Source organism: Gouania willdenowi, chromosome 21 (assembly GCF_900634775.1).
Source record: "Gouania willdenowi chromosome 21, fGouWil2.1, whole genome shotgun sequence".
Lineage (NCBI taxonomy): Eukaryota > Metazoa > Chordata > Actinopteri > Blenniiformes > Gobiesocidae > Gouania > Gouania willdenowi.
This window is the reverse complement of record NC_041064.1, coordinates 15,182,363-15,209,147: the sequence shown is the minus strand read 5'-3', so window position 1 is coordinate 15,209,147 and position 26,785 is coordinate 15,182,363. Positions and strand designations below refer to the sequence as shown.

Sequence of the window (26,785 nt, the reverse complement as noted above, 5' to 3'; positions counted from 1 at the left end):
CCCCAGAGTTCTAGACAGTAGGTCATACAGTATATGGCAGTATCAAAGTACAATACATTGTAAATAAAGAATTGTAATGAAGTAAATCTTTTGTTTTATACAACACACCAATATTTTTGTCTTTGTATCATTTATGTGTTGCCTCCAAGATAATTTCTAGTCAATTATGACTCCCAAGAAACGCTCAATTTGATCTCCATTTCATTCAAGTTTTATTTATTTAAATACCTAATTTTTTGTTCCAAAAACCATAATTTTGTTTTTGCAATCCTAATTGATAATTTGTTCATATCAAATAATGTCATAATGCTTCGGTTGATGACTGTACAACAAATTGATTAATTACATTATATTCAGCTGATTGGTTTGATAACCTAGTAGTTTTTAGAAATTTTTCTTCTTTGCCTATGAAATAGTTTTGGTTTTGGCTATACTAATAATAATAATAATAATAATACTTAAAACTGTACTTTAAAGGTTAGGTATACCACCTCACCTTTATTCTCTCTTGGAGATAAATTACTCAGGCATGTTTTCTGGGTTCTATGTAGTTGACCTGTTACATCTGGACAGCTTTTATTTCATTCATATTTCAGTCCAGACTTCAATCATCACGTATACAAAGTAAATGCAACTTGAATTGGTAGTAGTAATTCAAATGAAAAGAAATGATTCAACATGGCACAAAACATATTTATTTTCGATAGATTAAAAACTGTAATCCAGTAGAGCTTTCGTCATCATTTTTGTCAGCAAAATCCCATATAGACTGAGGAATGTTTGATATATTTGTAAAGCACACTTTAGACCAATAAAAGAACAACAACTGAAAAAACAAAAGCATGCGTGTATCAATGAAACACTGAAGAAAAAAAAATAACAAGATCTAGAATATAATACTATATTCTAACAATATTATTATTCTAATAATATTCTAACATACAAACACTAAAATGATTTTGATCCACTTTGTTCTCATATACAACCCTGGCGAAGCCACACCCACTTCCTTATGTGTTGTAAAAAATTGCGCTGTATTAAACATTGAAGGATTCCAGGCTACTAATATACTATATACAAGTTAAATAAGAAAAAAAAAACTGTTGCTATCACCACATACACTTAGTTACACACCTAAAGATAATTCATTTTTTATTCATAAGCCCTTTAAAAAAAAAAATAATTAAATATATATTCCGTGTTATTCAGTCAGTGTGTATAAAGCAAAAATTCTTACACAATTTCCAAAACACAAAGAACCATTGCAATCATTTTCAGCTTGTTGTGAAAAAGTCAGGGTTTTTGTTACATTACTTGCTGGTGAAGTACCTTTTATAGGTCTTGCTGTACATCACCTGGTTATCTATTTTGACCACATTCTTTAGTTTTTGCCAAAACCACGGCTCTGCAGCTGCCGTTTTTGGCCACTCTATGACGCTTTCCCCGCACAGCCTCCTCCTCAGACGCAGGAAGTGAGAATGCTGCAGGACGGGTTCCAGCATCAGCAGCACAATCACATCCACGTTTTCATCCAGCAGTCTTTGGTGAGCCAGGTACATCGCAAGCTTAAAAATACCAGTCTTAATGTAACCCTCTGTTAACACAAACAAGGTTTTGCGACTGTACTGGATGCTCTGAGCAAGGTTGTCCACAAGCGCGACTCCTGGAGGCCAATCCCTCTCCTCAAGACACAGAGGAAGATGCTTCTCTCCTGCTTCTTCTTCAAGTCTCACTCGCAGATTCCTCAATACCCACTCAGAGACATGTGGATCTCTGGTGTCGTATGTCACAAACAAACTATAGCAACAGTCTTGTGACTTCAGGGATTTGTACCCTTTCAGTCTTGCTTTAACATAATGTATGATGTAGGAAGCATCCCAGTAAAATAAATGGGAAAGTATAGCTGCTAACATGAAAATAATGGTTACAGAAGTTGTGAATAGATATATGAGAAAAGCTTGGCTGTCGTCTACACACTGCTGAATCTCAAAGTATATCAGGGCATTGCCCTTCTGATTTTCTGGTGTGTCACATGTGACCTTGGTGGTCAGCCTAGGTATCTTTATATTACTGCTTTCAAGCCATAAAATAAACTCTAAAGAATCACAAGTGCACTGGAATGGGTTGTTCCACAAAAACAGAGTCTGTAGCTGATTGTCAGATTTTGTCTTAAAAGAGGATTGATTGACGAGTGACAATCTGTTGTAGTTCAGACGAAGAGTTGTAAGACTTTTTGCACCTTCTAGGAATCCATCTTCTAAGTGAAAAATTTTGTTTACACTAAGATCAAGGTAAGTCAGTGTCCTGGGGATGTTTGAGCTAATACCTGCTATATGAGACAGAAAGTTGTAGCTCAGGTCTAAAGTTTGAAGTTGATGGAAGTTGAGCTTTTCCCATTCAAAGCTCTGAAGTAAGTTATGTGCTATACACAGCACAGAGAGGTTTCGAGGCAAATGTTGATATACATTTGCTGGAATTTTTCTTATTGAGTTGTACGATATGTCTAATACAGTCAAATTGACCAGATTGACAAAAAGTTTTTCGTATGTGTGATCATTCTCTTTCCAAAGAGTCCCAAGATAATTATGTGTAAACTGAAGCTCTGCTAAAGAGTTGCTGTACATCTGTTTGGTTGTTAATCGTGAAATGGAGTTGTGACTCATATTAAGCACTCTTAGGACGGGGAGGTTTCTTATAAAATTTAAGTTGTGTGTAATTCCAAAAGCCTTAAAGTAATGTTCATTGTTACTGATGTCCAGTACCTCAAGTTTTTTAAGTTCTTGGAAGGCATGGTCAAAGGCAAAATCAACTCTATTAAACGAAAGGTCCAGATATGTCAGATTAGGCAGTAAGGAAAACTCAGTTCCATTAAGAGCTGCTGAAAATCCATTTCCGGAGAGGTTAAGGCATGCAATATTTCCATAGCCTTCAAACTGTGCAGGAGAAATAAAGAAAATGTTATTTGAGCTGAGAATAAGAACTTTCCCAGAGTCAAAGCACTGTTGTTTTATAAGCCCATGAGTTAAGTAATATGCTTCGTCATGGGATTCCCTAATTGATGGAATAGAAACAGAAAGGTCTGAACTTTGATCGTATCCACTATGTAAATTATTGGTTTTGTTTTGTGGAGTAGGATACAGCCTGTTTTCTGCCAGATATAACATCCTTAAGTGTTTAAATGGCTTGAATACATTTTTATCGGAATGGATAATGAAGTTTGTGCCAAGGTTTATTGAAGAGAAATTTGTTAGCTTGTATAGGGGTGCAAAAGTGTGTCGTCCAATTTTCTGGAAGACCAAAGCCTCCATATGTAGAGTTTCTAAAGATGTAAGATTTGAAAAGTAACTTGATAGATTTACTGTCTCTGGGTATTTCTTAAGCCCATAGTTAAATGATAGATCAATAACTCTTAGATGTTTTAAGAATTGTAGGAACGTAGCCTCTCCAGTAATCACATCCATTAGGAAGTTAAAAGATAACAACAGTTTTTTTAAGTTTTTTAGAGGCTCAAACCAGGACTGGTTTATAAACGTCAGAGAGTTTCCACCAAGGTTCAGTACCTCAAGCTGTGTTAGAAATCGGAATGCATCAGGATGAATGGCCAGAGTCTGGTTTTGACAGCGCACACAGGGAAATGGAGCATTCAGACATCTTGGACAATTACCCTGAATTTCAAGCTTTTTCAAGTTGCACAATTGTGAGAAATCCTCTTTAGATATGTATGGTATCTGATTGGATTCAAGCGATAAATACAAAAGTGATTTGGGAAAAAATTTGGGAACCTCAGTTAAGTTGTTGTAACCTATTTTCAGAGTTTGTAGTTTGTTCATGTTTATGAAACTGTTTTGCTGTACAATAATAGCTTTCCCACATGGATTCCATGAGTAGCAGTTTCTTGCAAAAAAAAGTTCTGTTATATTCCATAACCCAGCAAAGGTACTAATATTTACAGATGTAATCTTGTTACTATATAGCTCAAGAAGGTTTACATTTGCAGGGATATTGGCTGGAATTTTACTCAGGTTATTGCTGCTGAGTCTCAGCACACGCAGACCTTTTAGATTCTCAAAGGCATGCTCGCCAATTTTCAGTTGACTCCTGTTAGTTGCGTGATTGAGATTAAGCTCAACCAGACTGTGGAGGTTTAAAAAGGACTTTCTTGAAATACTCTGAAGATCGTTTCGAGATAAGTCGAGTTTGGTTGCATTTTCAGTTATTTCGCTCGGGACTTTGGACAGATGTCGGCCTTTACAGTCGAAAAAGACCTGAGAAGTGTTGTTTGTGACATCACAAGGGAATCTTCGTGACATCCAGGTAATTTTGCTTGCCGCCACTGGAGCCTCATAGTGGCAGTGCAGACAGAGTAGCAGCATGTGCAGCCAACCAATGACAGTCTGAAACCACAATAGAAAATTAGTTGCTACAGTATATGTTTATGTTATACTTTTTGAAGAGGCGTAATTAATCCATGTACCCTTCGTTCTTGGTTATTCTGTTTTAAAACCAAATCAAAATAACAAATAAACGATTTGGTTATTTTGTTTTACTGACTTAAAACCAAAACAGAAATACAGAAAAATAAAAAAACCAGACAAGCAGCATTTTTCTTTTTAAAATTACATTTTCTGTTTGTGTGATATATTTGGATATTTAAGGTAAAACTATGGACTAGAGCTTCATCTCACCACACAGAAGGGACCCACAGACAGATGGACTTTTACTCTGCTGCGTTTGATAAAAATGATCTTGTAGCATGTTGTCCACCTCACGCTGATGGCAAAAAGGCGTAATTTGTGTGTCAATGACATTTCATTCAAGAGTTATTGATGCTGGAAGTCTGAATCTGTGAGTATCGTACCAACTTCACCAAACAGTGTTACGGTCCAATTAGTATCCAAATAAACTGGTGACTGACTATCAACTGTGAGGCTGGTGTGAGGAGCAATAGATGTTAGAACTTCTACCATTTGACACTTTTGCAAAAACAATTAGATTTTTTTTTAAAACATATGATTTGCATGTTATAATACCACTAGCCACTAACAGCAGCATTCAACACACACACACACACACACACAAGTTGATGACAAGAAACAGGGAGCACCAGTACATTCATTACACCACCTCTGGTTTTTTTTAAATCACATTTCATGTGCATGTTTTATGTAACATCGATTTTTTTTCTTTTGATTTATTTATGGATTAATAACGTTTCAATTAACCAGTTCATCAGTAATGTGGCTTATGCGTTGCTCCATTTTTTGTCTGGGAGCAAATGTCCCACCATTCACCAGTTGATTTGGATACTATTTGGACTGTAACATTGTAACACGCTCTGACAGAATGTGACGTGCCTAAGCTCTCGCTCTAATTTCCCCGTAATTTGTGGATGACCCCACAAAATAATGTATACATAATCAAATCTTAATCAAAAGTTTGCCTTACCCCTACCAATTTTTATCATTCCAGATTTCTAGACATTGTGGAAGTTTTTGTAACAAATGAGTTCATTCTTTGTGAAAAACATTTTATTGCATGCAAATGTCATGTTTGTTGTATCAATTTTCCAAATATTTTAAAGCTATCTCACTTATCAAATAAGACTGTACATGTATTTGATGACACATTTAAGGCAATTTAAACTAAAAAAAAAAAAAAAAAGAATAAAGATGCTGTTGATGTCCCTTCATTCCAGAGCTAGAATGATTTTAGATTACATTTTTATTTAAATAGCTTGTATGGTGTTTTGCACACTTACTTTTCTTTCTCATCATTAGTTATAATAGAGGCAATTTACCATTGATCTGTAGTTGCTCTTGGTTTTTATAACAGTTAGAAAACAAAAAAGTAACACATAGTGTAAAAATGTTTGGTTTAGGTATCACATCTATCCCACGGGTGGCAGTAAGAAACAGCTGACTCATACGGTAGTTCCTTTTTCATAGAATAAAGAAAGTTGGTTAACTGTTTAATAATTTTAAGAGTATAAAAATGTGGTTTTAGGTAAAAACACATCCTTAGTTTTTCTTTTTTCTTTTATTGAACCATTCATCAAAAATGAGGCTATGCTCCACCTCCATTCTTTCTGTGTTGGTTCATTCTACATAAGATACTTTTTCTAGTAAGAGTAGCAAATTCAGGATTGTTCAAATATTTTTAAAAGTCTTGCTTGAAATGTTCCAGTTACCAAAAATTCCCTGGTTAAAGCTGCACATTATTTGCACTACTTCTGTTTCGGTTTATTTCTGTATACGGAACCATTAAACAATATGTCCTGAAAGAAGCTCTGTGCTAAATAGAATCAAAAACGCAGTTGCGTTGAAAGGAAACATTTTGAAGCACATTTTAAATCTGTACAGAGAAGTGTCCTTAAAAAACAATTACATCCATAATAACAGCACTTTAACAAAAGAAAGAAAAACAACATTTGTTCAGGTTGTAATGTAAATAATCTTTTGCCTTTTTGCACAATTGTAAGAGGAAAGCTATAATTACATCATTGGACAACCCAAAGATCATCTTATATTAGATAAATAAACCACAAAACAAAATAAAAATTGAAAAATAAAGGGTAATTAAAAAAAACTACTCACCATAGTTATTTTATTGTACTACTCTCTAGCAGTCCCTGGAGGCCAGCCTTGAAACCTGATGGTTCTTTAGCACTTTGAACAGCTTCAGGTACACATTTTAATAAAGAGAATATCTGTTAACAAAACAAGTTCTCTGTCCATCCTGTAAAATTGAAGATAAGATCAAAACATCTTACATTTTAATCTCGTCCGTAGTTTTCAAACGCTAACATGAAATCTCATGTGACTAAAGGGAAACAAACTGGAATCAGACTGTCTGCGTGTTAGTTGAGTCGATATATGTAGAAATAAAAGAAGAGCACCCTTTTCACTTCTCCTTTTCATGAAACGTTGGTTTGTGGATAACAAAGCGTGATCAGGAAGCAGGGTGCAGAGAGCACCAGATGAAGCGGGAAGGTAGGCAATAAAAAAAAGAAAATAGCACTAAGTAAAAAAAAAAAAGAGAGAGATGACAAAATCAACAAACAAAAAACTCACACAATACCAAAAATAAAGCTATGCAAATGCAACTTTTTGTACTTTATTATTCATTCCTAGTGTTGCTATTGCCCCTCATGGTGACACATATATCAGTAGGATAGATGCAATTATGAAAACACAAAGTCAATGTAAATTATAAGCAACTATCCTCCATTTTTGTTTTACAATATCATAACCATAACAGTGCAAAAGCATGAAGAGGAAGCGCCACTCTGGCTGTGGTAATAAAATAGTGAAACGCCACCCAGTATTTTTAACGTTTTTAATTAAAGGGGACATATCATGCTAAATCCACTTTTTTAGCCCTTAAATGCATTTTGATGTATATTTAGATTGTTTAGAAGCACAGAAAAGTTCAAATTAGTCTCTTCAGGTGCTCCGTTGATATCGTTATATTCTGTTTTGGCCATATTTTTCAATCTGTTTCGATTTTTTGATTCTCTATTACGTTTTTTGAACAATAACGTCAGCGGAACTGCCAAATTAGGACATCGACTCCAGGCCCAACACTTCGAGCAATCCGCCATTTTTATTTCTCGCTTTTATTTTGTAGTCCAAGCTCCAGGATGCAGAAGTTACGAGAGGAGAAATCAAAATGTTTGGTTGTTGGATGTAGTAACCCACACGCTTCATTACAAAGTCTCCCAGCATCAGAACCTTTTCAAAGTGCCTGGTTGAGTTTTATTTTTCACAGAAATGTACCCACATCTATGGGTAAGGTCATTTTTGTGTGCGCGAAGCACTTCAAGGATGACTGCTTCAGCAACCTCCGCCAGTATAAAGAAGGATTTGCCGAAAGACTTTGTCTGATTGAGGGTTCAATTCCTTCTGTCTTTGGAGACGACGAACAGAGCACTTCGGTAAGCTGTAAATAACGCTAAAAAGTGTGATGATAAGACGTCCCTGTCATTGTTTTGTTAGCATTAGAAGTTGGGCGACCGTGGCTCAGGTGGTAGTGGGTCGTCTTCTGATCGAGAGGTTGGGGGTTCGATCCCAGTACCTGACTATGTGTCGAAGTGTCCTTGGGCAAGACACTGAACCCTAAGTTGCTCCCAGTGGTCGACTAGCGCCTTGCATGGCAGTCCTGTCCCACTGGTGTGTGAATGTGAGAGTGATTGGGTGAATGAGCTGATATGTAAAGCGCTTTGAGACTGCTTCAGTGTGGGGATAAAGCGCTATATAAATCTAGTCCATTTACCATTTACCAAGTTGCACCGTCTTCATATGTTAGCGCTGTGTGCTCGTTTTAGATCCTTGATGATATGGCCTACGTGGTTTAATTTAAGTCTAAAGTTTTCATTTGTCATTTCATTTTGCCGTTTTTGTCTCCGAAAAGACTGTATTAAAATGCATTTCGTGACGTTAGCTTGGCGCTAGCGTTAGCTCGGTGCTTGTGTTAGCTCACTTGTTAGGGTTCTGCAGGTTCATCATCTTCATTTTCATCTCCCTCCGCTGGGTCCGACTCTGGCTCAAACATGTAAAGCTGGATGGACAAGTCTTCCGTTGTTGACATTGTGTAAATAACGGGTGAATAAACTTTTTCTGCGCCGCTACATAATCGTATCCCTTCTATCAAACTACAAAAATGGCCGAGCAGGGTGGAGTTGAACCTGGAGAGGGGGCGGGGTTTGAAGTGTCTCATTTGCATTTAAAGAGACCGCACCAAAACGAGTTGCTCTTAGAAGCACATCAGAAAAGGGGTAGAAAAGGGGTCTGGGGAGCTATAATAATGAGGAATTCAGACCCAAGCAGTGCAGTTCCGCTTTATATAGACCACAACTGTATGATTTATATCTAAAAAGGAAGGATTTAAAACCATGATTTGTCCCCTTTAAAGGAAGTTGTTAAAATCACATTTTAGTAAATTATAATCTATTTGCTAATGTCGTCAATACACCGGGAAGTATTTTTCACAGTGTATTAGTTCAGGTGGTGATAATTTTAACTGGAAGTGTGTCTGTTGTGACATAATATTAACTGTTTTTCACTCATAAAAACATTTAATCTTTGCATTTTCAAAAAAAATGTCATGGACTGATCACCAGTTTACACAACCATTTGGCCTCTTTATGCAAACGTCTGCATTTTCGATGGCCAACAGATGTAGGGGATAGATGATGGGACCTATTTAATCTAAAAAAAAGTATTCAGTTCTTTTGAAATATATAAAAGTCTTTTAAAACACTCATGAGCCCAGACCTACAGAGAAACCCAGACATAAACTGACTGAAGAGAGGATTGCTGAAACTAACACTGACCAAGTATACCTCAATTGGAAACCATATAAGAACTAGTTAGGTTTCATTGGATGGATTTCCATATCTATACTTGAAAATATATATTAGGTCCCTATCAAAGACTTGACTGCCGAAAGATAAGTGATTAATCATGTAAGATTTAAGCTGAAGACATGTGAGTGGAGGGAAAGTTATGCTGTTTTTTTAACTGAAAGAACTGAAAGCACAATCAGAACCAACTAAAACTAAACATTCAAGTTCCTCAATTTTCTAACAGATCCTCACCAAAATACATAAATAATAAACAGAACAAGACTATATCTTCAAAGATAAATTAAAAATAAACCCACATATCACCAAGTTGTAACCATTGGCAGCTTTATTTCATATTACACTGGTTGACAATAAAAACATCTAATTGATATGCATAGTAAAATAATTACAAAAATATTTTGTACTCACTATCAATAAAAAAGTCCACACTGTACTTTCCAATATGCAGTCTTTGATAATATTGCAGAAGTTGCAAAAAAGGGAACAAACTTCATCATTGTAATGTTTATGCTACAGTGTCTCTTTGAAAAGGTTGTTGTATTGTTTCTGACCTTCAGTTGCCAACATGCTTCGCAGACTGAACCAAAAGTAAGGCTGAGCCTGAGGGTTTGATGGCCACTCCATCACAGATCGACTATACAGCCTCTTTCGTAGTCTCAGATATTTTGAATTGCAACATGTTTTTTCTAAAAAAATCAGGACAATAACATCATCTTTTTCATCCATTAATCTTTGGTGGGCCATGTAGAAAGCTGTCTTGAACTTTCCTCCTTTAATATATTTGTTGGTGAGAATAAACACTGTCCTCTTGCTCCGATAGATGCTCTGGGAGAGGTTGTCAATCAGGGGACATCCAGGAATCCAGTCTCTTTCCTCAACACAGAGTGTCAGAGGGTGGTCTCCGTGTTTCTCAAGATGAAAGCACATCTCCTTCATCACCCACTCTGACACCGCTTGGTCCTCCTTGTCATAGATGACAAAGGCATCGTAGATAGTACTCTTGGAGGTGAGGTGCCGATAGCCTTTGAGCTTTGCCCTGAAGAAGTAGAAGATGTACCAGATATCCCACAAGAAAAGATGGCTTGAGATGGACATTGTGAGAAAGCTGAGGATGAGGGAAGTCAAAAGGATGTAGAGAATGATTGACAGACCATTGTGCTGACATGCTAGCAAGTCAACTGAGATAACAAGATGACCTCTTTGTGCCCCTGGATTGGCACAGGTAACATCTGTGCCCAGTTTAGGAATAGTCACTGTGGTCTTGTTGAGCCATTTGACAAACCAAGTGGCATTGCATGAACAGTGGAATCTGTTATTGTGCAGAAGCAACATATCCATCTGGTTGACAACGTTGTCAGGAAAGCTGGATTCTTCAACATTCTGAATGTGATTGTAACTAAGATCCAAATATTTCAAATTGAATGCATTCTTTAGGAAATCTGATGTGAGTTTGACAATTTGGTTTTTGTGCAAAATTAGCTTCTTGAGAGATGTGGTGCAGTCCGACAGCATGGGTGGGACAGTGGTTAAGCTGTTGCCACTGAGATCTAGAACTAGTAGTGAATGCAGATAACATAGATTTTTCCATATAAAGGAGTTCAGTTTATTGTTTTTAAGGTAGAGCTCAGACAGCTTGTCTGGCAGACCACTGAACACTTGAGGTTGAATCTCATGAAGGTTGTTACTGGAAATATCGAGGACTGTCAGATTATAAAGTTTTTTGAAATAATTTACATATTTAGTGTTTCCATCTTTCCACAAAATATCCAAACGATTGCCTTTGAACTCCAACTTCTCGAGGGACTGACTCTCTATCTCTGTGTTTGTTGATGCAGAGATTTGGTTGTGGTTGATTAGCAGTACCTTGAGATTTTTTAAATTCCTGGTAAAGTTTAACATATGTGTCAAACCTTCTGATTCAAAGTAATGGTTATTATTACTTATATCTAATATGACCAGATTTTTTAATTCTTCAAAAGCAGTGGAGTAGAGCAGGTCGAGGCGATTTGATGAGAAGTCCAAATACTTTAACTGAGTCAGGTGTGTGAATTCAGAGCCATTCAGACTTTGGCTCATTGCATTTCCAGACAGATTGAGACATCTCAGCTCTTTAAGATTTAAAAATGTTGGATGCAAAAAGAAAATGTTGTTTCTGCTCACATCCAAAGTTTTTCCAAATTGACTGCATTCCTTTTTGACAAGGGATGCAATATCGCCAAGTTCCTTATCTTTATACTTACAACTGCGTGCATATTCATCATATCTAAAATAGTGCATCTCTCTCACTTCATTGTATTGGTACTTATTGGAAGCCGAAAGGGGTGACCAGTTCAAGGGCTCTCTTATAGAATAACCAATTGTACTGTGCCCATCAGAGGGTGAAGATATTTTGTTGTCTGAAAGACTTATTATTTTGAAGCTCTTCAACTCCATCAGCATGCTTAGATTTGCTATTTTAATAAAGTTTGTTCCCAGATCTAGAACTTCCAAGTTAGGAAGGGCTTTTAAGGGATCAATATTGTTGTGTCGTAGCTGCTGAAATACAAACCCCTTCAGTCTGAGAATTTTCAAAGACTTTAGAGAGGAGAAACTCTGGCTCAGTCTCAGTGATTCGGGATACCTTTGAAGTTCATAGTTGAATGAAAGGTCCAATTCTTTTAGTTTTAAAAGAAATTTGGGAAAGTGAGTGAGTCCTAAATCTTTGGCTAAGAAATTTGATGACAGATCAAGAACTCTGAGCTGTTTAGTGTTAGCGAACCATTCTGGTTGGACATGACTTAATGAATTACTATGCAAGCGTAAAGTTTTTAGTTTTTTCAACATGTGAAAAGCTGTCTCATTGATACTAAGTGGTGAGTTGTCTGGGCATGGGGTGCACGGAAAGGGTGCATTGTAACACCGAGGACAATTTCCACTAATGTCTAGAATTTCAAGGTTAGTGAGGTAGTTAAAATCTTTATCATTGACTTTTTGTATGTTGTTATTGTAGAGGTATAGCTCCTTTAAAGATGTTGGTAGCCTGGGTGGAATGAATGACAAATTATTTGACTTGAGTGACAACAACGTTAAATTGTGCAATTGAGAAAAAGCACTCTCTTCTATTGCATAGGACTCGTTGCAAGGGTTGCGATAATAGCAGTTTTGACCAAGATAAAGTATCTCTATATTTCTGATTTCTGAGAGGTTTGCCTCGAATATTTGAAAAATGTGATTCACTTCCAAACTCAGCAGGATCAGATTTTCTGGCAGGCCTTTGGGGATACTCTCCAGTTGATTTCCATCAAGATACAATGCTTGTAGATTTTCAAGTTTGGTGAATGTCTTTTCCTCGATCTTCACACTGTGGGTGCACATGTGGTCCTTGGGACCTATCTTGATGGGCACACAGTTGCACCGCATGTCAATCTCAACCAGGTTTTCCAGACCTTGAAAGGAGCTCGAGTTTAACAATGGAATGTGGTTGATGGTGAGCGTCAGATTGGTTGTTTCTCCTGGGATGCCGGGAGGGATTTTCTTTAGGCCTCTCTCTGTGCAATCCACTATCACCTCGCTGCTATTGGTGATGTTGCTGATGTCACATGGCAGTGTTTTGGGGTAGCTGATGCCAGTTATTGAAAGGCAGAGCCAGCTCACCAGGAGACTGATAGACAACTAGACAAAATCATACATTTGTCTTTTAGTAATATGTGCAGGTGAACAACTAGTAAATCAAATAAATTACATATAAAAATACAATATAATCTTAACTTTAATCACTATGGAAGCACTTAATATTAAGCTTCATTATAGCAATTATGGCATCATCCTCTAAAATCTAAACATGTAATATTACCAAAAACACTTTTATTATTATACCATAAAGTAGAAAATCGTACTCACCAATTGGAAAAACATCATGAAAAAAGAGACGTTTAGTGTCGGCTGTTAACTTCAGCAGAGCACTGAACAAACTGAAGCAGATCAGTCTAAGACATTAAGGGATGAAAGTAACAGGTGCAAGACAAAGTCAACTCTGTATATTTAACCTGTATCACTTCCTCATTGTGAATATTCATACATATGTAACTCTTCAAGCTTGTGTCTGTAATCCCAAAGTAGGTCCAGTATTAAAGGGTATCTCAAATGGTGGCCCAATGACTGCAGGCAGTCCAACATTCACCTGCGATTGGCCCAAAACTTTGACCTATCCGGATTGATGAGAACCATGCTCTTCATGATCATTTAAAGATTAAAAAAGAAGAAAGTTATTATTATTATTATTATTATTATTATTATTATTATTATTATTATTATTATTATTATTATTACCACTACTACTACTACTACTAAAACATATGTCATATGTAAATTGTATAAAGCATCCAGCAATATAATGCGCTTTACTGATTATAATTCCATGTAAATCGTATTTTTAGCTTGAAATTGCGATAGATCATAGTAATGATAATAATAGTAATTAAATAAAGTGGTACCACACCAGTTTAAGTGATAGGGAGAAAAATCCATAATTTATCCCTACATGACTAGACAAAGGTCAATGAACTTTGTGACTTCAAAAGACTAAAGGCATTTTCCAGTCTTTTTGAACTATCGGGAGCCACAAATGTAGGCAATATGCAAAAACATTGTGCAGAGTGATACTGTACAATAAAACAAAAAGCTTCAGTCAAGACCATTTAGAATTTTTAAATCCTTTAATGATGTTGACAAAACGTATGCAATGGTGCATTGTGCAAAGTATCCATAAAATTAGGTGACATTAGCAAACGAAAGAGTTGTGTTATTGGGGTTTCCCCCACCACATTTTGTTTTGTGCAGTGATTTGTCTCAAGTCATATATATATAATTTACTAACAAGTTATGAATACAGTTGTATGAATCTAAAAGGTAAACCTTATACTATATTCATTAGATCTTTAAAATAATCCACATATTATAATAAGTTTATAAGTTCAGGAAGTTGGTCTTTTGTTTTTTTTATAGACATTTTATTATAATCTTTTTAAAAGTGTATTTATTCTTATTTTTTTATACATATTAAAATATTGTATACACAAGGCAAGTTTTTTCTTCTTCTAACAACCACGTCTCCTTCATATGGCTTCGAAATTAACAATTAGGACAAAATAAGTGATTTTTTGTCGAGCAGTGAATTCAGTGAGTCAATTAGTGTATTTATATTAGCAGACATGATGGTAGAGTGATGTGTTAAAGTAATCACACTTTGGTCACACGGGGAGCCTCCTGAAGCTGCCTCTGCAGTTTTCAACAGACACGCGTAGTTCATAATGACCTCGTCCACTCTGGTGACCACCCCTTGCCGTTCTTTCTCAGTGCTCAGGCCTTCCAACAGAGACAGGCAGGCTTGCATTAGGCAGCAGAGGGTGTGGAAACTGTGTGTCAGAGTGAGTAGCAACTCTTCTGGGCTGCTATACTCTGTGGCCATCTGACTACAGGCGCTGTTCAGCACTTTGGCTTGCAGCATCAGCAGCTGGGTGAACGTCTCCATGTCAGCCTTATTGGCCTCTGGCCTGTCACTTTTAGACAAGTGGCTCGCAGTGGACCGCAACATGCTAATAATCTCTAAGGCATCGTTCCTTGCAACTGCAAACCCTGTGTGAAGGCTGTATGTTTTTCCCTTCATTGAGTTTATAAAAGCTAGTCTTGCTTTTAAGCTCATGTCACTTAGCACTGGAACTATGTGGCTCTGCGTAGCTTTAGCGCTGGCTTTTGAGATAGTGTTTTTCTTGCTTCTGAAAGAAACTGAGCCGTCAGAGACCATAGTATGCAAGGGATGCTGCCCATGTTCATCATCATCTGAAGTGTTTACCCTTCTACGACTGAAGCAGTGACTGAGCGATCCGTGGCACCTCCACATGCCTTCATCCAGCCTAGGTCTTGTTGACTCTGGCAGCAACATCGATGTTCCTCTCACCAGCTGTCTCCTTGACACATTGGAGACAAGTGAACTTTGCAAAAAGCTCTTCGGCAATGATTGAGCCGAGAAAATTTTTTGGACTTTTGGGAAATCTTGAGACTGCAAAGCTTGAGCATTTGTCTTCCTCGTGAGCGTGGCTTTGGTCTTCTCTAGCAGTGCTTCTAAACTCCTGGATCCTGGCATTAACGTGCTCCATCTCCTCTGGGGCATCCGAACCCTGCGTCGCTTCCTGAGGCTGCCAGTTGTAGAGTCAGGTAAAGATCTGCTTGAGGGGAAAGTCTGGGCATGTGGGTTGGGCTCTGGCTTAGCTGGTATTACCCCGCTGTGCTCTGTGCTACTTTGTAATGATGACGGTAACAGGGTTGTGGTGGTGTTCTCATTACAGAGAGCTAAAGGTGACTCTTTCCATGTCTTCTTCAGTTGTGTGCAAGCTACACTAGGGGTAGTAGGAAAAAAAAGAACTGTTAAGCATGACAACACTATCTATGCTAATAGTTTAAAAAGTAACTAAACCCCGAGGTTTTGGCTGACGTGTGTCTAGGCTGAAAATTTGAAATACCGGTATATATTTTTGTTATGATATTAATTTTTAATATACCACCATACTGGTGTATTTGATAACACAACTTTCGGAACACTACGCTGCGCCGCGTTTCAGGCTGGACCCTTTTCAACGTTGCACTTCTAAATAGGAAGGTAAACAGTAGCGCTCTTGTGTTAGTTACGGAGTAAATCATACGTGTAAATGGATAAGAAAGACACAATTGAAAGCTCTGAAGCTGCATGTGAGCATGTGCCTGCATGCACATGCCTCTGCTACAGGAGAACAACACTCAAGGACACGAAGGCACGGTTAGCTTAGCATGTCAGCAGCAATACACAAAAAAAGTGAGCAAAGGATCGTTGTTTGTAATTCCTATAAGGCGGAAATAAGTCCTGGTGTATCTGCAAACAAAACGCTACCTTATTCACCATAAGAAACCACCACATCACTGAGTATGCAGCATTTAAAGATAGAAATAAAGCTAATGCTAAAGCTAAGCTAGCGGCAAAGAGCCATTGTGCTGTTTTTTTTTTTTTTTTTTAAACTGTACTCGTCAAAATAAACTTTTCTGATTCTGATTATGATTCTCAACCAATAGAAAATTCTGTGAACACCTGATTATGCATGAAAAAAAAATACCGTCACATACTGTGAAACCGTTAGAATTTAGAAAAATACTGTGATATGCGTTTTTCGTCATACCGCCCAGCCCTAGTCTATACTATAAAATCTCCAACAAACTCTCTATGCTATGTTAACTACCTACTCAATACTCACTATACTTCTTTATTTGCAATTCTCCCAATCCAACCTACTTGCCACCAATTGCAGTCAATAGATGCTAGTCTTCTTAGAAGGGGCGGGGGTACCAAAATGTCACAAACCACCATTCTCCGCCAGTAGCGAAAATTTATTGTAATCACCGGATTTCCACCCATAGAAGGCAGTTCCTCTTCCATTTTTACAACAAAATACGCCAAATTGATATACTTTGACCAAAATGTTAACACTACTCCATACATTTGTTTTCAGTGGAAAAAAAAATGGGTTTGAGGTTTAGTTACCCTTTAAGAAAAAAAAAAGTATATAATAATTAGGATAAACAAATAAATAACCCTGATTTGATTGTAGAAAAAAGTTAAGACCACAACCTCTCTCAGACATAAGCATATACAGTATCTGACTGTAACAACAGTACAATCGTGGAACTAGCATTATCTAAGGGTAGCAAAATATACCACCTCGTATCCATTTGCTTTAAGTGAACCCCAGAGAAACAATTGCTTTTAGTGAACAATTGCTTTAAGTGAACCCCTGGGAATCAAATAGATACCATCTATAGGCCTGGAAGCCATTATGAATAGGTGATAAAACATTTGATATTGATATTTTAATGGAACAATATACAAATTGCTGCAATTTTCTTTAGCGTTACCTGTCGTTTCTTTCATCTTGGGTGTTCGGTGAGGGCCATCCCGACCAATCCCAAAGCCTGGCTCTGCACTCGTGGCTGCATGAATCTTCCTCAACAGAGTGGGGTCTATGGGGTGTCCAGCCTTCCCAGGCCCCTGGGACCCAATAGCTTTCTCTTCTGCCGTTACATAACTCAGCCCTTTGAGTGAAGACTCAGAGAGTACATGCATATTGTCTGCAGCACAATGTGGAGAATCCATTGGCGTGGCACAGCTGCTGCTGCCACTGCCACAGCCGGCATCGATAGAGGAACACTGTGAGCTTTGAAGGGAATGAATGCCTTCACTTTGTATTGATGACATGCGCTTATTCACATGGTATTCATACAAGCATGTGACATCTTGCTCTGTTGATGGAAGCTTCACTGGTTGTAGCTCATGAACCTGCGAAGCAGCGTCACCCTCTGTGTTGACAGGGCCTTTGGATTGCGAAATGAGTTGGCTTTTTTCATCCAAGTCCTGTTTTTCTCCCTTCACTGTCAACCTGTCTGCGTGGGAAGCCTGTGAGTCATTCACACATTCTGGAGTGAGAGTCTCTGCCATTTTGTTGGCAGGCAGTCTTTGCTGCCATTTCTGATGTCTGTCATTGAAGTGAGTGCGCCCAAGATCAAGTTGGTTCATGTAATAGGAGTCTCTCACAGTGAAAGCATTGTACTTTCCAACAAGATGAGGAGGATTGTCCTTAGTGTCCTGAGAAGGTGTGTGCGACCTGATGGAGGACTCACAGGTTTCTTCTTGGCTTCTGCTCTCGGTCTCTCTTTGTTTTCTTCTCTGTTTGCTCATGACAGGACCCATATGCAGCTTAGTGAAATATTCACTAACTGATTTAATTTCCATAGTCTCTGGCTCCATTTCAACACCATCTGGGTGAAATATCTGAGGGGAGTTAACAGCAGGCGATTGCGCATCCTCCTCCTGACTCTCTGCTGGGTTGTAGTGCATTGCCGTGGCTCCACCATCACAAGCTGCACTCACCTCGGACTTGTCCTCATTTGCAACGTGATATCCTTCTGCCATTACTACATGCAGCCTCAGGTGATTTTCTGAATGCCTCTGAGCCGTGGCCAGCTCGGAGCTCTCTGTCATCTCGGAGGAGTTTGTCTCATTGCCAGAATCCGAGGACTCGGGGCTAAATGCTCGTGAAATTTCTACACCTGTGTATCACAGAGAGACAAACGCATCAACAACTTAATCTGATGCACATGAATATATTGCAGAGTTAAACAAGTCGTCTGAGTGAAATGAATTCTTAATTGCAATATAAAATACAGAACAATCAAAGGGTGTAATTATAATAAATAACTACATCAAATCTCATCTAAATGCATTTTAGCATAAATACAAAATTATGCTGTTGGCAAACATTTACAGCTACAAGGGAAAAAAACTAAAGCATAATTTGCTATGTTATTTTTTTTTAATATGTATATTTCCAGTTCATTGTTTTGGTATATAGAGTTCGTAATACTCAGTTTGGCTGTCTTTTATATGCTGTTGAGCTACTGTATTGGCCAAATGTTGCCCACGGGGAATGAATAAAAATATGTATTTGACTACTACTACTCATATAAATCAATCAGGATGAATTCAATTGTTATATACTGTAAATTAGTTAAAAAAAAATCTCTAGAGGAAAATGTTTTTTTTTTTTTTTTTAAAGCATGATGTTGATAAATGCTTAAACATGAGCAGCTTTCTGATATAGCCAATATTCAAAAGTGTAATATCCATAGACCATAAAATTATGTCCCTGAAGGAAAAACCAATTGCATTGAATTGCTCTGGCAGGGAATATTGGCTCTTGGCAGCCACTATTCATATAGTGCTGTGGCTTTTTGATCCTGAGATAGTAAATGTGAGCTTCAATCAAGTAGTTGTAAGTTAATTTTACCCTACTGATGATACAGTATGTTTTACAGTAGTAATCCTGGGATTGCTGGAACTATAACCTTTCCAAAGTGTCTCTGAGATGTTTTCTATCCTTTCTGACGACAGTTGTAAATCCCATAGCAACATATATAATTCAGGACTTCTGATTCTAATCCAAGTGAAAATATGCGTCACCCTAATCCACAGATCAAAAGTCCAAAGAATCAGGTGCGGTATTTCAATGTTTAGTAGTTATCAAATTGATCTCAGTACAAGTGGGAGGGATAAGAAATATAATTTCCTTTAAAAAAAAAAGAAGATAAGTGTGATTTTATTAAACTAAATGCAAGGATATCACATTCACATTACCAGTCTGTAAGTAACAGATAATGCAGTCACTGATATTTGGCACTTCAGTATTTTGACGTACAGTATAATAAATAATAATATTAATAATTTTCAAAATGTTGAACAATCTACATTGTGTTTGACACATCTGCCAAATGATTGACAAAAATTTACTTCTATAAGGTATTTTACAAACAGATGATTAGACAAACAGAAGGATGTAAAATGAATGAAAGTCGTATTCGATAACACAATGTCTTGTATGAATGAAACAATACTCTCAAATGGAAACATAAAACAAAATGGGCTTTATTAGAAAAAAAATACACAACAAATCATAAGTGAATGGCTGAAACATATGTGGTGTTAATGGATGAATGTTACAATAGTATATGGAGGACCTGCACTGCTCTCCGACTGTGCTGGACTTGGTTCCTCAGAAGCAGCGAGAGCTTCAAGAGCCTGTAAGGTGGACACCACTGCATCGTCCAGTGGTTCTCCGGGGTTCTCTGCTCCGTGGGTGGGCACTGAGTCTATGAGGGATACAGGGATATCATTACGAGCCTTCTGGGCCCGAACCCCGGCTCTTTGATTTTCGTCCTCGTCCGAGCTGTCCCTGAAACCTGGAGGAGGAGCAGCGATGGCCATGTTGAGGGAGTGCAACAGTACGTCGTTGTCCTCCTCATCATTACCCTCTGGTGGAGGAGGGAGGGAGGTCAAGTCAATAATATCATCACTGGACCCTGAGAGCGCGAGCAGTGCAGGCTTGTCAATGTTGCTTATTACTAAATCTTCATCACAGCTGACGTCATCCTCATCCTCTGCGTCATCAGTTGTCTCCGCGTAGCAAATATCATGTAAGAGTGGCTCTTCGATGCACTCAGGGGAACCAAAGATTTTGGTTGCGTATGGGTACCCATCTTCCATAACGTCCATCATCTTATAGTCATCCTCGAGATGCCTGTATAATGGACTGTGATTGTCTAGAATCTCTGTGCCTTCGTCCATCAGCCTGTGATATCCCAGATTTTGGGGGTTTACTGAGTCTAGAGGAGGATCCCCAAAAATAAAAGAGACTTTGGCATTCCTGGAGGAGTCCTGAGGCTTGGGCCGAGGGACGTTCAGATAAGTCTGCGTACATGGGATCCGACAGCACTCCGCTCTCTCTGACATGTGAACAGAGTGCTTGGGTTGGTGGAGCTCTGTAATGTATACTGGTTCACAACTACCATAGTCCATGTATTCACACTCCTGGTCTGAATATTCTTGGCTACACCTCTGGTTGTTTCTCTCATCACATCCTTTATGTGGCGTACTGTATGTGCACTCGATTGCCTGGTAGTTCTGCTTTGCTTTTGTGGCAAGGCCTGAAAAAAGAGGATCCCATTATTGAAACCAGTTATTAAAAAACACTCGATTTTGATGAGTCATCTCATGATAACCGCAGACTCCAACCTGTTTCCTTGCTGTTTGTGTTTTTGGCCATATTGAAGATAGACCGTCGAGAGTCCACCAGTAATCTGTAGTAGCCAGCAGTCAAACAGGCCAGATTCATTGCATCTATGGACTCCATCAATAGAGTGATGGGCTAAAAAAAAAGTAGCACAATCAGATGGCAATTAGCACACAATAACAGGGGCAAGAGTTTCTTACAATGTAATTGTAATGAGTTGTTGTTGAAGGTGTAAAACTCTAACCAAAACAATTCAATGCATACAGTACACTGACTGTAGGAAGATCATGTCAGCACATTTAAGGTCATGCTAAGTTTTGTTGTTATAATATTAAGATATATGTTATATTCACATATTATATGAATCTAAGGTGACCAAGACCAAGTCTGTTTTCATTCTATAAATCCATGAAAATCTCTGAGATTTCTGTACATAATGCAATTTTAGGTACTTTAGAAACTTTATTAAATGTCACCTTGTCCATAAGAGCTTACTATGGCTTTACTTGTCTACAACAGCTGCTGACATTATTTGTTTTGTCGTTTTTTGCGTGGATTTGTTGGCAGGTATTAAAGCAACAGTGAGTTTACTTTCAATTCCAAAATAAAAGCATGTTGGAAGCACAAGCACAACCACTTGAGATACTTAATATTATTAGTAAGGATTAAGAATATCCTCAATATTGTTTTCTATGTACTTTATTATTGGCATAGAACATATTTTTGTCTGATAACTCATCTTCTATATCCACTGTAAGCTGTAGGGGGGTGGGAGTCTTACTATCACTAACAGCTGCAAAAACTGCATTAATGATGGTAATATTTTTCTCTTTAAAGTAGGCTTACCATTAAACCCCAGTATTAATGATAAATATGTATGTATTTCTGTCCAGTAGCACCTGAAATTAGGTTTATTATCTTGTTAAAGGGTTAGAATTCATATTTAATTTGGACTTTTCTTGGCTGAAATTAAGCATGTTGAGCAATGATTGTGTCGTTAATGTTAACTACACATTACTTTTAAATTTCTATTCAACAGAGGACGCACTCTTCAAAGTTAATGAAATGATATTATACTATAGTTGATTTTGAGTATTCTCTTTCACTTTCTCATGGCCAAGCCACTGTCGCCACCCTAATAATAATACTAGATGATAATCCAAATTAAAATGGCTTCATGCAGGCTTTCTGTTTGGTGAGGGTTCATCAATATAGTGGAAATGAGTGTTTAAAACATACAAAGGTTATTAACCTTCACATCCAGCACATGTAGTTCCACTCTAACCCTGTTCTCGTCTTCAGTGTACATCTCAATGCGGTTGACATGGCTGAAATCAGCCAGAAGTGCCACTAGGTTTGTTTTAGTGTTAATCACATGACTGATTCCGTATCTGGGGCCCACAAGTAAAGTCACTTCCGTGTGTTTCTCGCCTTGCTGTAAAAAGGAAGAGAGAAACATGACAGTCAGTAAACAGCACGTCACACTACAGTATATGCGACATGTTTCAACTCACCATTAGGATTGATTTGAACACACGTCCTCCATAAAGCCTCAAGTCACTGAGGTACTTCAGATAATGGACTTTTGCCTGGAGTGCAGTTAGCTGCAGAGAGAAAGACACATGAGCTACAATTATTAGGTTTTACTGATACTGCTCACTCCACTATGTCGCAGCCAAAAGCAACATGTGCAACATTGTGGAGAAAAGAGGAAGCCAATGTGATACAAAGGAAGAAAGAGGCAGTCGCTGCTACCTTTTTTCCAGGAGGCACTAGGTTCTGGTTGGTTTTGAGAATGTGAGTGAGAGCCTTTTTGATGTTCTTCTCTTTCATGCTAGACAGCACTGCAGGGGGCAAGAACAACGCCAGACCCCATTCCTTCCTGCGAATAAAGTATTCATTTAGGTTAAAACTGAAAAACCGCAAAGTCATCATTCCTGACCAGTGATTGATTTGCTTCACCCAAAGGAGGCTCTTTGGCCACGTTTACATGGGAGCTTTAATTCCTCTTTAAAGTTAATTCCTTTAAACTGACCTTTTAAACACTTAATTACAAATTTGAATTAAATTTTTCCTCTGTCTTGTAGTTGTTTAATTCTGCTTCAAGTCAATTCCAGTCGTTCTACGCATGCTCGGCTAGTCTCGATGACGCGCGTTGTCGACATTTAGAAATATCGCTTTTATTTTGCAAAAATCTGTAATGGTAACGCAGCTACTGTCTAACCATGAATGTACACAGTAGCCTCTGTTGTGCAGCAGCAGCAGAATGCTAATGAAATGCCATAATTTTTCCACTATTAGCGGTCTTCAGTTATCAGTAGTCATCACTGCGATACTTAGCATTTCAGAAAAAACTAAATGGCTCTGAATTAGGAGGCCTGCAGTTGATTTTATTGAGCAATGTGCTGTGGAATGTAATCTACTTACTCAATGTACTTCAGGGAAACTTTCTGGGACTGCTTGGTATTGATGGTTAGAATATACATTTGCAGGGCAGCCAGGCGAAGAGCGGTGTCATATTTCAGCTCTGACCCAAATCTCTCCAGCACAACATCATTACAGCTCTGAAAGAAGGAGAGAGGAGGAGGAAAGGGTGGGGTTAGACTTCTTTAACTTATCTCATCACAATAGGAAAGTCACTCTGAACTGTTGAATTCCTTTTTCTGTTGATAACCACCTGAACATAGAGATACTCGAAGGCTACTGCATCTCTCCGAAGCAGCTCCACGGGGTCCTTTGGGACAAACGTGATCCGGAAGAAACACTTCATCTTATGTGCTCCTGGCCTCTGTGTCACCTGGGTCCAAACCAGTTTTCCATTAATATGGTTTATTTGCATTGCAAAATGAGGTTTTATTTTTTAAAGTCAGATAAACAGAAAACAATGTAATTACTTAGTGTTTTCAGTGGTTTCACTTCAATACAGAAAAAAAAATTGTGGCATTTAACAGTTTAAAAGGTTTTCTAACTTGTTTATTAATATTGCTTTATGAATACTTTAAAATGGCATCCATCCATAAATCATGTCGCGAGAGGCCTTAGCATAAATCACTTCACTTTAATATCCTATAAATACAATATACTGTATTAAACTTCAGTGATGTAGCTTCTGTATTCCTGGGTATTTAATATCGAATCAGTCCACTCGTTACAGCTGTAATAGCTTGAGCTCAGTGTTCATTTTGTCGAATAAAGGTTTTCGTCATAATTTTCATTGACTAGCAATAGCTAGACTATGTATGACGAAAAACGATATCAGAATATATATTTCTATTTTTGTTGACTAATAAAAAACTAAACCAGAATTTCACAACCCATGTTAACATGTGGTCTTACACGTTGATCACGTGTGTATTTATAAACAATAATAACATCTAATATCAGGTTGATAGCTGGTCATTGAATCTTTAAAAAAAATGTTCTGCTTTCTAGTTGACTACATCTGTAAGCCATTTAGTTTACTAAAATGTCATAAAATTGTTTTTTTTTTAAAAGCTGTCAAGATTAACACTGCTTTAGCTATCATGAGAAAGCTTTTTAAAAAGTTCAGATATGTTTATGACTTTTTTTTAATTACTTAAAATAAAATAAAATAAATACTCTGGTACCCATTTGCAAAGGGTAGCTTAAATGAGCAAAATGTGGCAAACAGTCGTGAAAAAGGGGGAAAATGTGGAACAAAATGAAGGGAAAAAGGAAACAAGTGTTAGTTAATGGGCTAAAGGTAGCTTATTTAGATGAAAAGTGACAAAAAGAATGTGCAAAAATGAGGAAAACAGGATATTTATTGGCAAAAGGAAGCTATAAGCTGAAAAAGCAAAAAATAGTCCATTTTTTTGTTAAAGAGGCAAAAATGGGCCAAAGGAAAAGTTAAAAAGTGGTTGAAAATAGTTTATTTAAGGCATAAAAAGCCACATGTTAAGTTTCACTGACTAAATAACAGCTGTATCACGGTTTTAGTAAATTAATTTAATAAACTAAATTGGCAGTCGACGGTTGCTCTATAGCCTTAGAACACCCTGACTTGTAAAATCGCTGCTCCACCCCTGATGTTTCCTATTAACACTTTAGTTAATGTGTTATTACTGCACTCATTTTAAAAGCTTCAAACTGTGACATGCCACTCTTTAAGAGGCTTGTCGTAAAACTGTCCCACCTGAGTTAGCATCTCCTGCTCGTGTAGGAGCATGAGTTTGCTGGCAGAGCCCTCTGCTCGTTGCTCCAGCATCAGAGAGAAGTGCTCGATGCTCTTAATAGAAAGCTTTTCTTGCAGGGTCAGGATCACGTCCTTTCACAAAGACACAATCTCATCATTTTTACAAAGTGAAAAACATAAAAACAGCAGATTCAGTGAAACATTTGCGTCCCTCGTCTTACTCGTACAGTATATCCTTGCTCATTATGGTCAAATCTGTATTTCTATCTCGATAAATGCAGTTGTGAAACATGTAAAAAAAAAGCTCTCAGGCAGCAGTTAAGTGTATTTCAACTGTTCAGCGTTCTATAATATTCCTAGTTGAAGGCCAATGTGAAGAGAATTGTCTCTTCATAACACACAGGGTGACTGTGACCAGCATTCAACATTTACACAAAACACCACTTTAGATTATGTAACACAGCTTGTTATGATGAAGTGCCTACCTTAATGGACGTGTTGCTGTCAAATTTAAATGATTTAGTTTGCCCGTTCTCCAGATATACCTTCAGAACATTTGGCATGAAAAGGAGAGAGTTGTCCTTCACAGTTTCCTATAAAACAGAGTAAGAATTTTGTGAAATTCATTTGGTTTTCCTATGACTCTCTGGCTGCTGTTGTGTGTGAATGTATGCGCTTTTATTGTGGCGGGTGTATGAATTACACACTGTTGTCTGTGACAGATTTCTTAAATGAAACAAACCATGTTTATTTCCGTTCAAAATAATTGATTTATTGTTGTATATTAATAATAGTTGGGTGGAACCCAAAAAAAAAAAAAAGTAATTTCACGACGAGCCACACTTAAAAATGGTATTTTAGGGAAATAATTCAATCCACTGACAATCTGAGAGAACATACAAACTCCACACAGTGACAGCAGGGTTAAAATGTACTGTACCCTTGATCTATAACAGAGGTGGGCACCTTTCATACAGTGGGGGCCATAAAAATGTGTGTGTTTCATCAGAGGGCCACGTTATCAACATACATGTCAGCATTCATGTGAGCATTAACACAGGAAACAACAAAAAGTTTTCATAGTTATTTTGTGTGCTTCTTGTGCATTTCTGTTGTCCTTTAGTTTATTTTTCCTGTGAAATATATGTTTTTTGGAGTCATATTGTATAATTGTGTTGTTTTGGAGTACTGTTTGTGTATTTCTGTTGTTGTTTGTTAGTACTGAGTCATTTTTTTGTTTTTCTTTTTTTTTCTACTTTTGTTTTCATTTTCTGTAATTTTGTATGTTTAATTTTGAGTAATTTTGCGTATTTTTGTTGTTGTTTTGTGTTAGTTGGCATAATTCTGTGTAATACTGTTGCCGCTTTGTTCATTTTTGTTGTAGTTTTGGAGTATTTTCTGTGTTTTTCTTGTCTTTTACTGTAATGTTGTAATTCTTTGTATTTTTTATAATGTATTCTTGCTTTTGTTTTATATATTTTCTTGTACGTTTACTTTGGGGGCTGCATAAAATTAGACCGAGGGCCGTATGCGGCCCCCGGGCCGCCTGTTGCCTATGTATAATCTTTAATGATGTGTCATTATCATTGTGTTGTTGTTAGCCTCCCTTTTGATTTTACAGGTTACATAATAATAATAATA

The 26,785-nt window shown here is 37.5% G+C and overlaps 3 protein-coding genes across 8 annotated transcripts in view; all 3 read right to left on the bottom strand.

Moving 5' to 3' along the window:
- Positions 1-711: 711 nt before the first annotated feature.
- On the bottom strand, positions 712-6,971 carry LOC114455044 (toll-like receptor 8). The gene is made up of 3 exons (XM_028436048.1): positions 6,770-6,971; positions 6,594-6,675; positions 712-4,394 (listed from the first exon to the last, which is right to left on the bottom strand). The coding sequence occupies exons 2-3, from the start codon at positions 6,594-6,596 to the stop codon at positions 1,311-1,313; spliced, it is 3,087 nt and encodes a 1,028-aa protein (XP_028291849.1). The 5' UTR covers positions 6,597-6,675; positions 6,770-6,971; the 3' UTR covers positions 712-1,310.
- A 2,717-nt stretch (positions 6,972-9,688) lies between these two features.
- LOC114455043 (toll-like receptor 7) lies at positions 9,689-13,951 on the bottom strand. Its single transcript, XM_028436047.1, has 2 exons — positions 13,244-13,951; positions 9,689-13,015 (listed from the first exon to the last, which is right to left on the bottom strand). Exons 1-2 carry the CDS (start codon positions 13,259-13,261, stop codon positions 9,875-9,877), a joined length of 3,159 nt encoding a protein of 1,052 aa, XP_028291848.1. The 5' UTR covers positions 13,262-13,951; the 3' UTR covers positions 9,689-9,874.
- Positions 13,952-14,039: 88 nt separating this feature from the next.
- The window catches only part of LOC114455182 (FERM and PDZ domain-containing protein 4-like), a 52,166-nt gene continuing 39,420 nt past the window's right edge, over positions 14,040-26,785 (bottom strand). For all 6 annotated transcript variants that reach the window (XM_028436235.1, XM_028436236.1, XM_028436237.1 and 3 more), the window contains 11 exons: positions 25,630-25,737; positions 25,145-25,276; positions 23,666-23,785; positions 23,416-23,552; positions 22,744-22,870; positions 22,503-22,592; positions 22,241-22,423; positions 20,991-21,123; positions 19,937-20,902; positions 17,282-18,472; positions 14,040-15,733 (listed from right to left, as the gene is read on the bottom strand). In XM_028436235.1, coding sequence (XP_028292036.1) covers positions 14,481-15,733; positions 17,282-18,472; positions 19,937-20,902; positions 20,991-21,123; positions 22,241-22,423; positions 22,503-22,592; positions 22,744-22,870; positions 23,416-23,552; positions 23,666-23,785; positions 25,145-25,276; positions 25,630-25,737 — 4,440 coding nt within the window. In that variant the 3' untranslated portion in view covers positions 14,040-14,480. The remainder of the gene's footprint in view (positions 15,734-17,281; positions 18,473-19,936; positions 20,903-20,990; positions 21,124-22,240; positions 22,424-22,502; positions 22,593-22,743; positions 22,871-23,415; positions 23,553-23,665; positions 23,786-25,144; positions 25,277-25,629; positions 25,738-26,785) is intronic.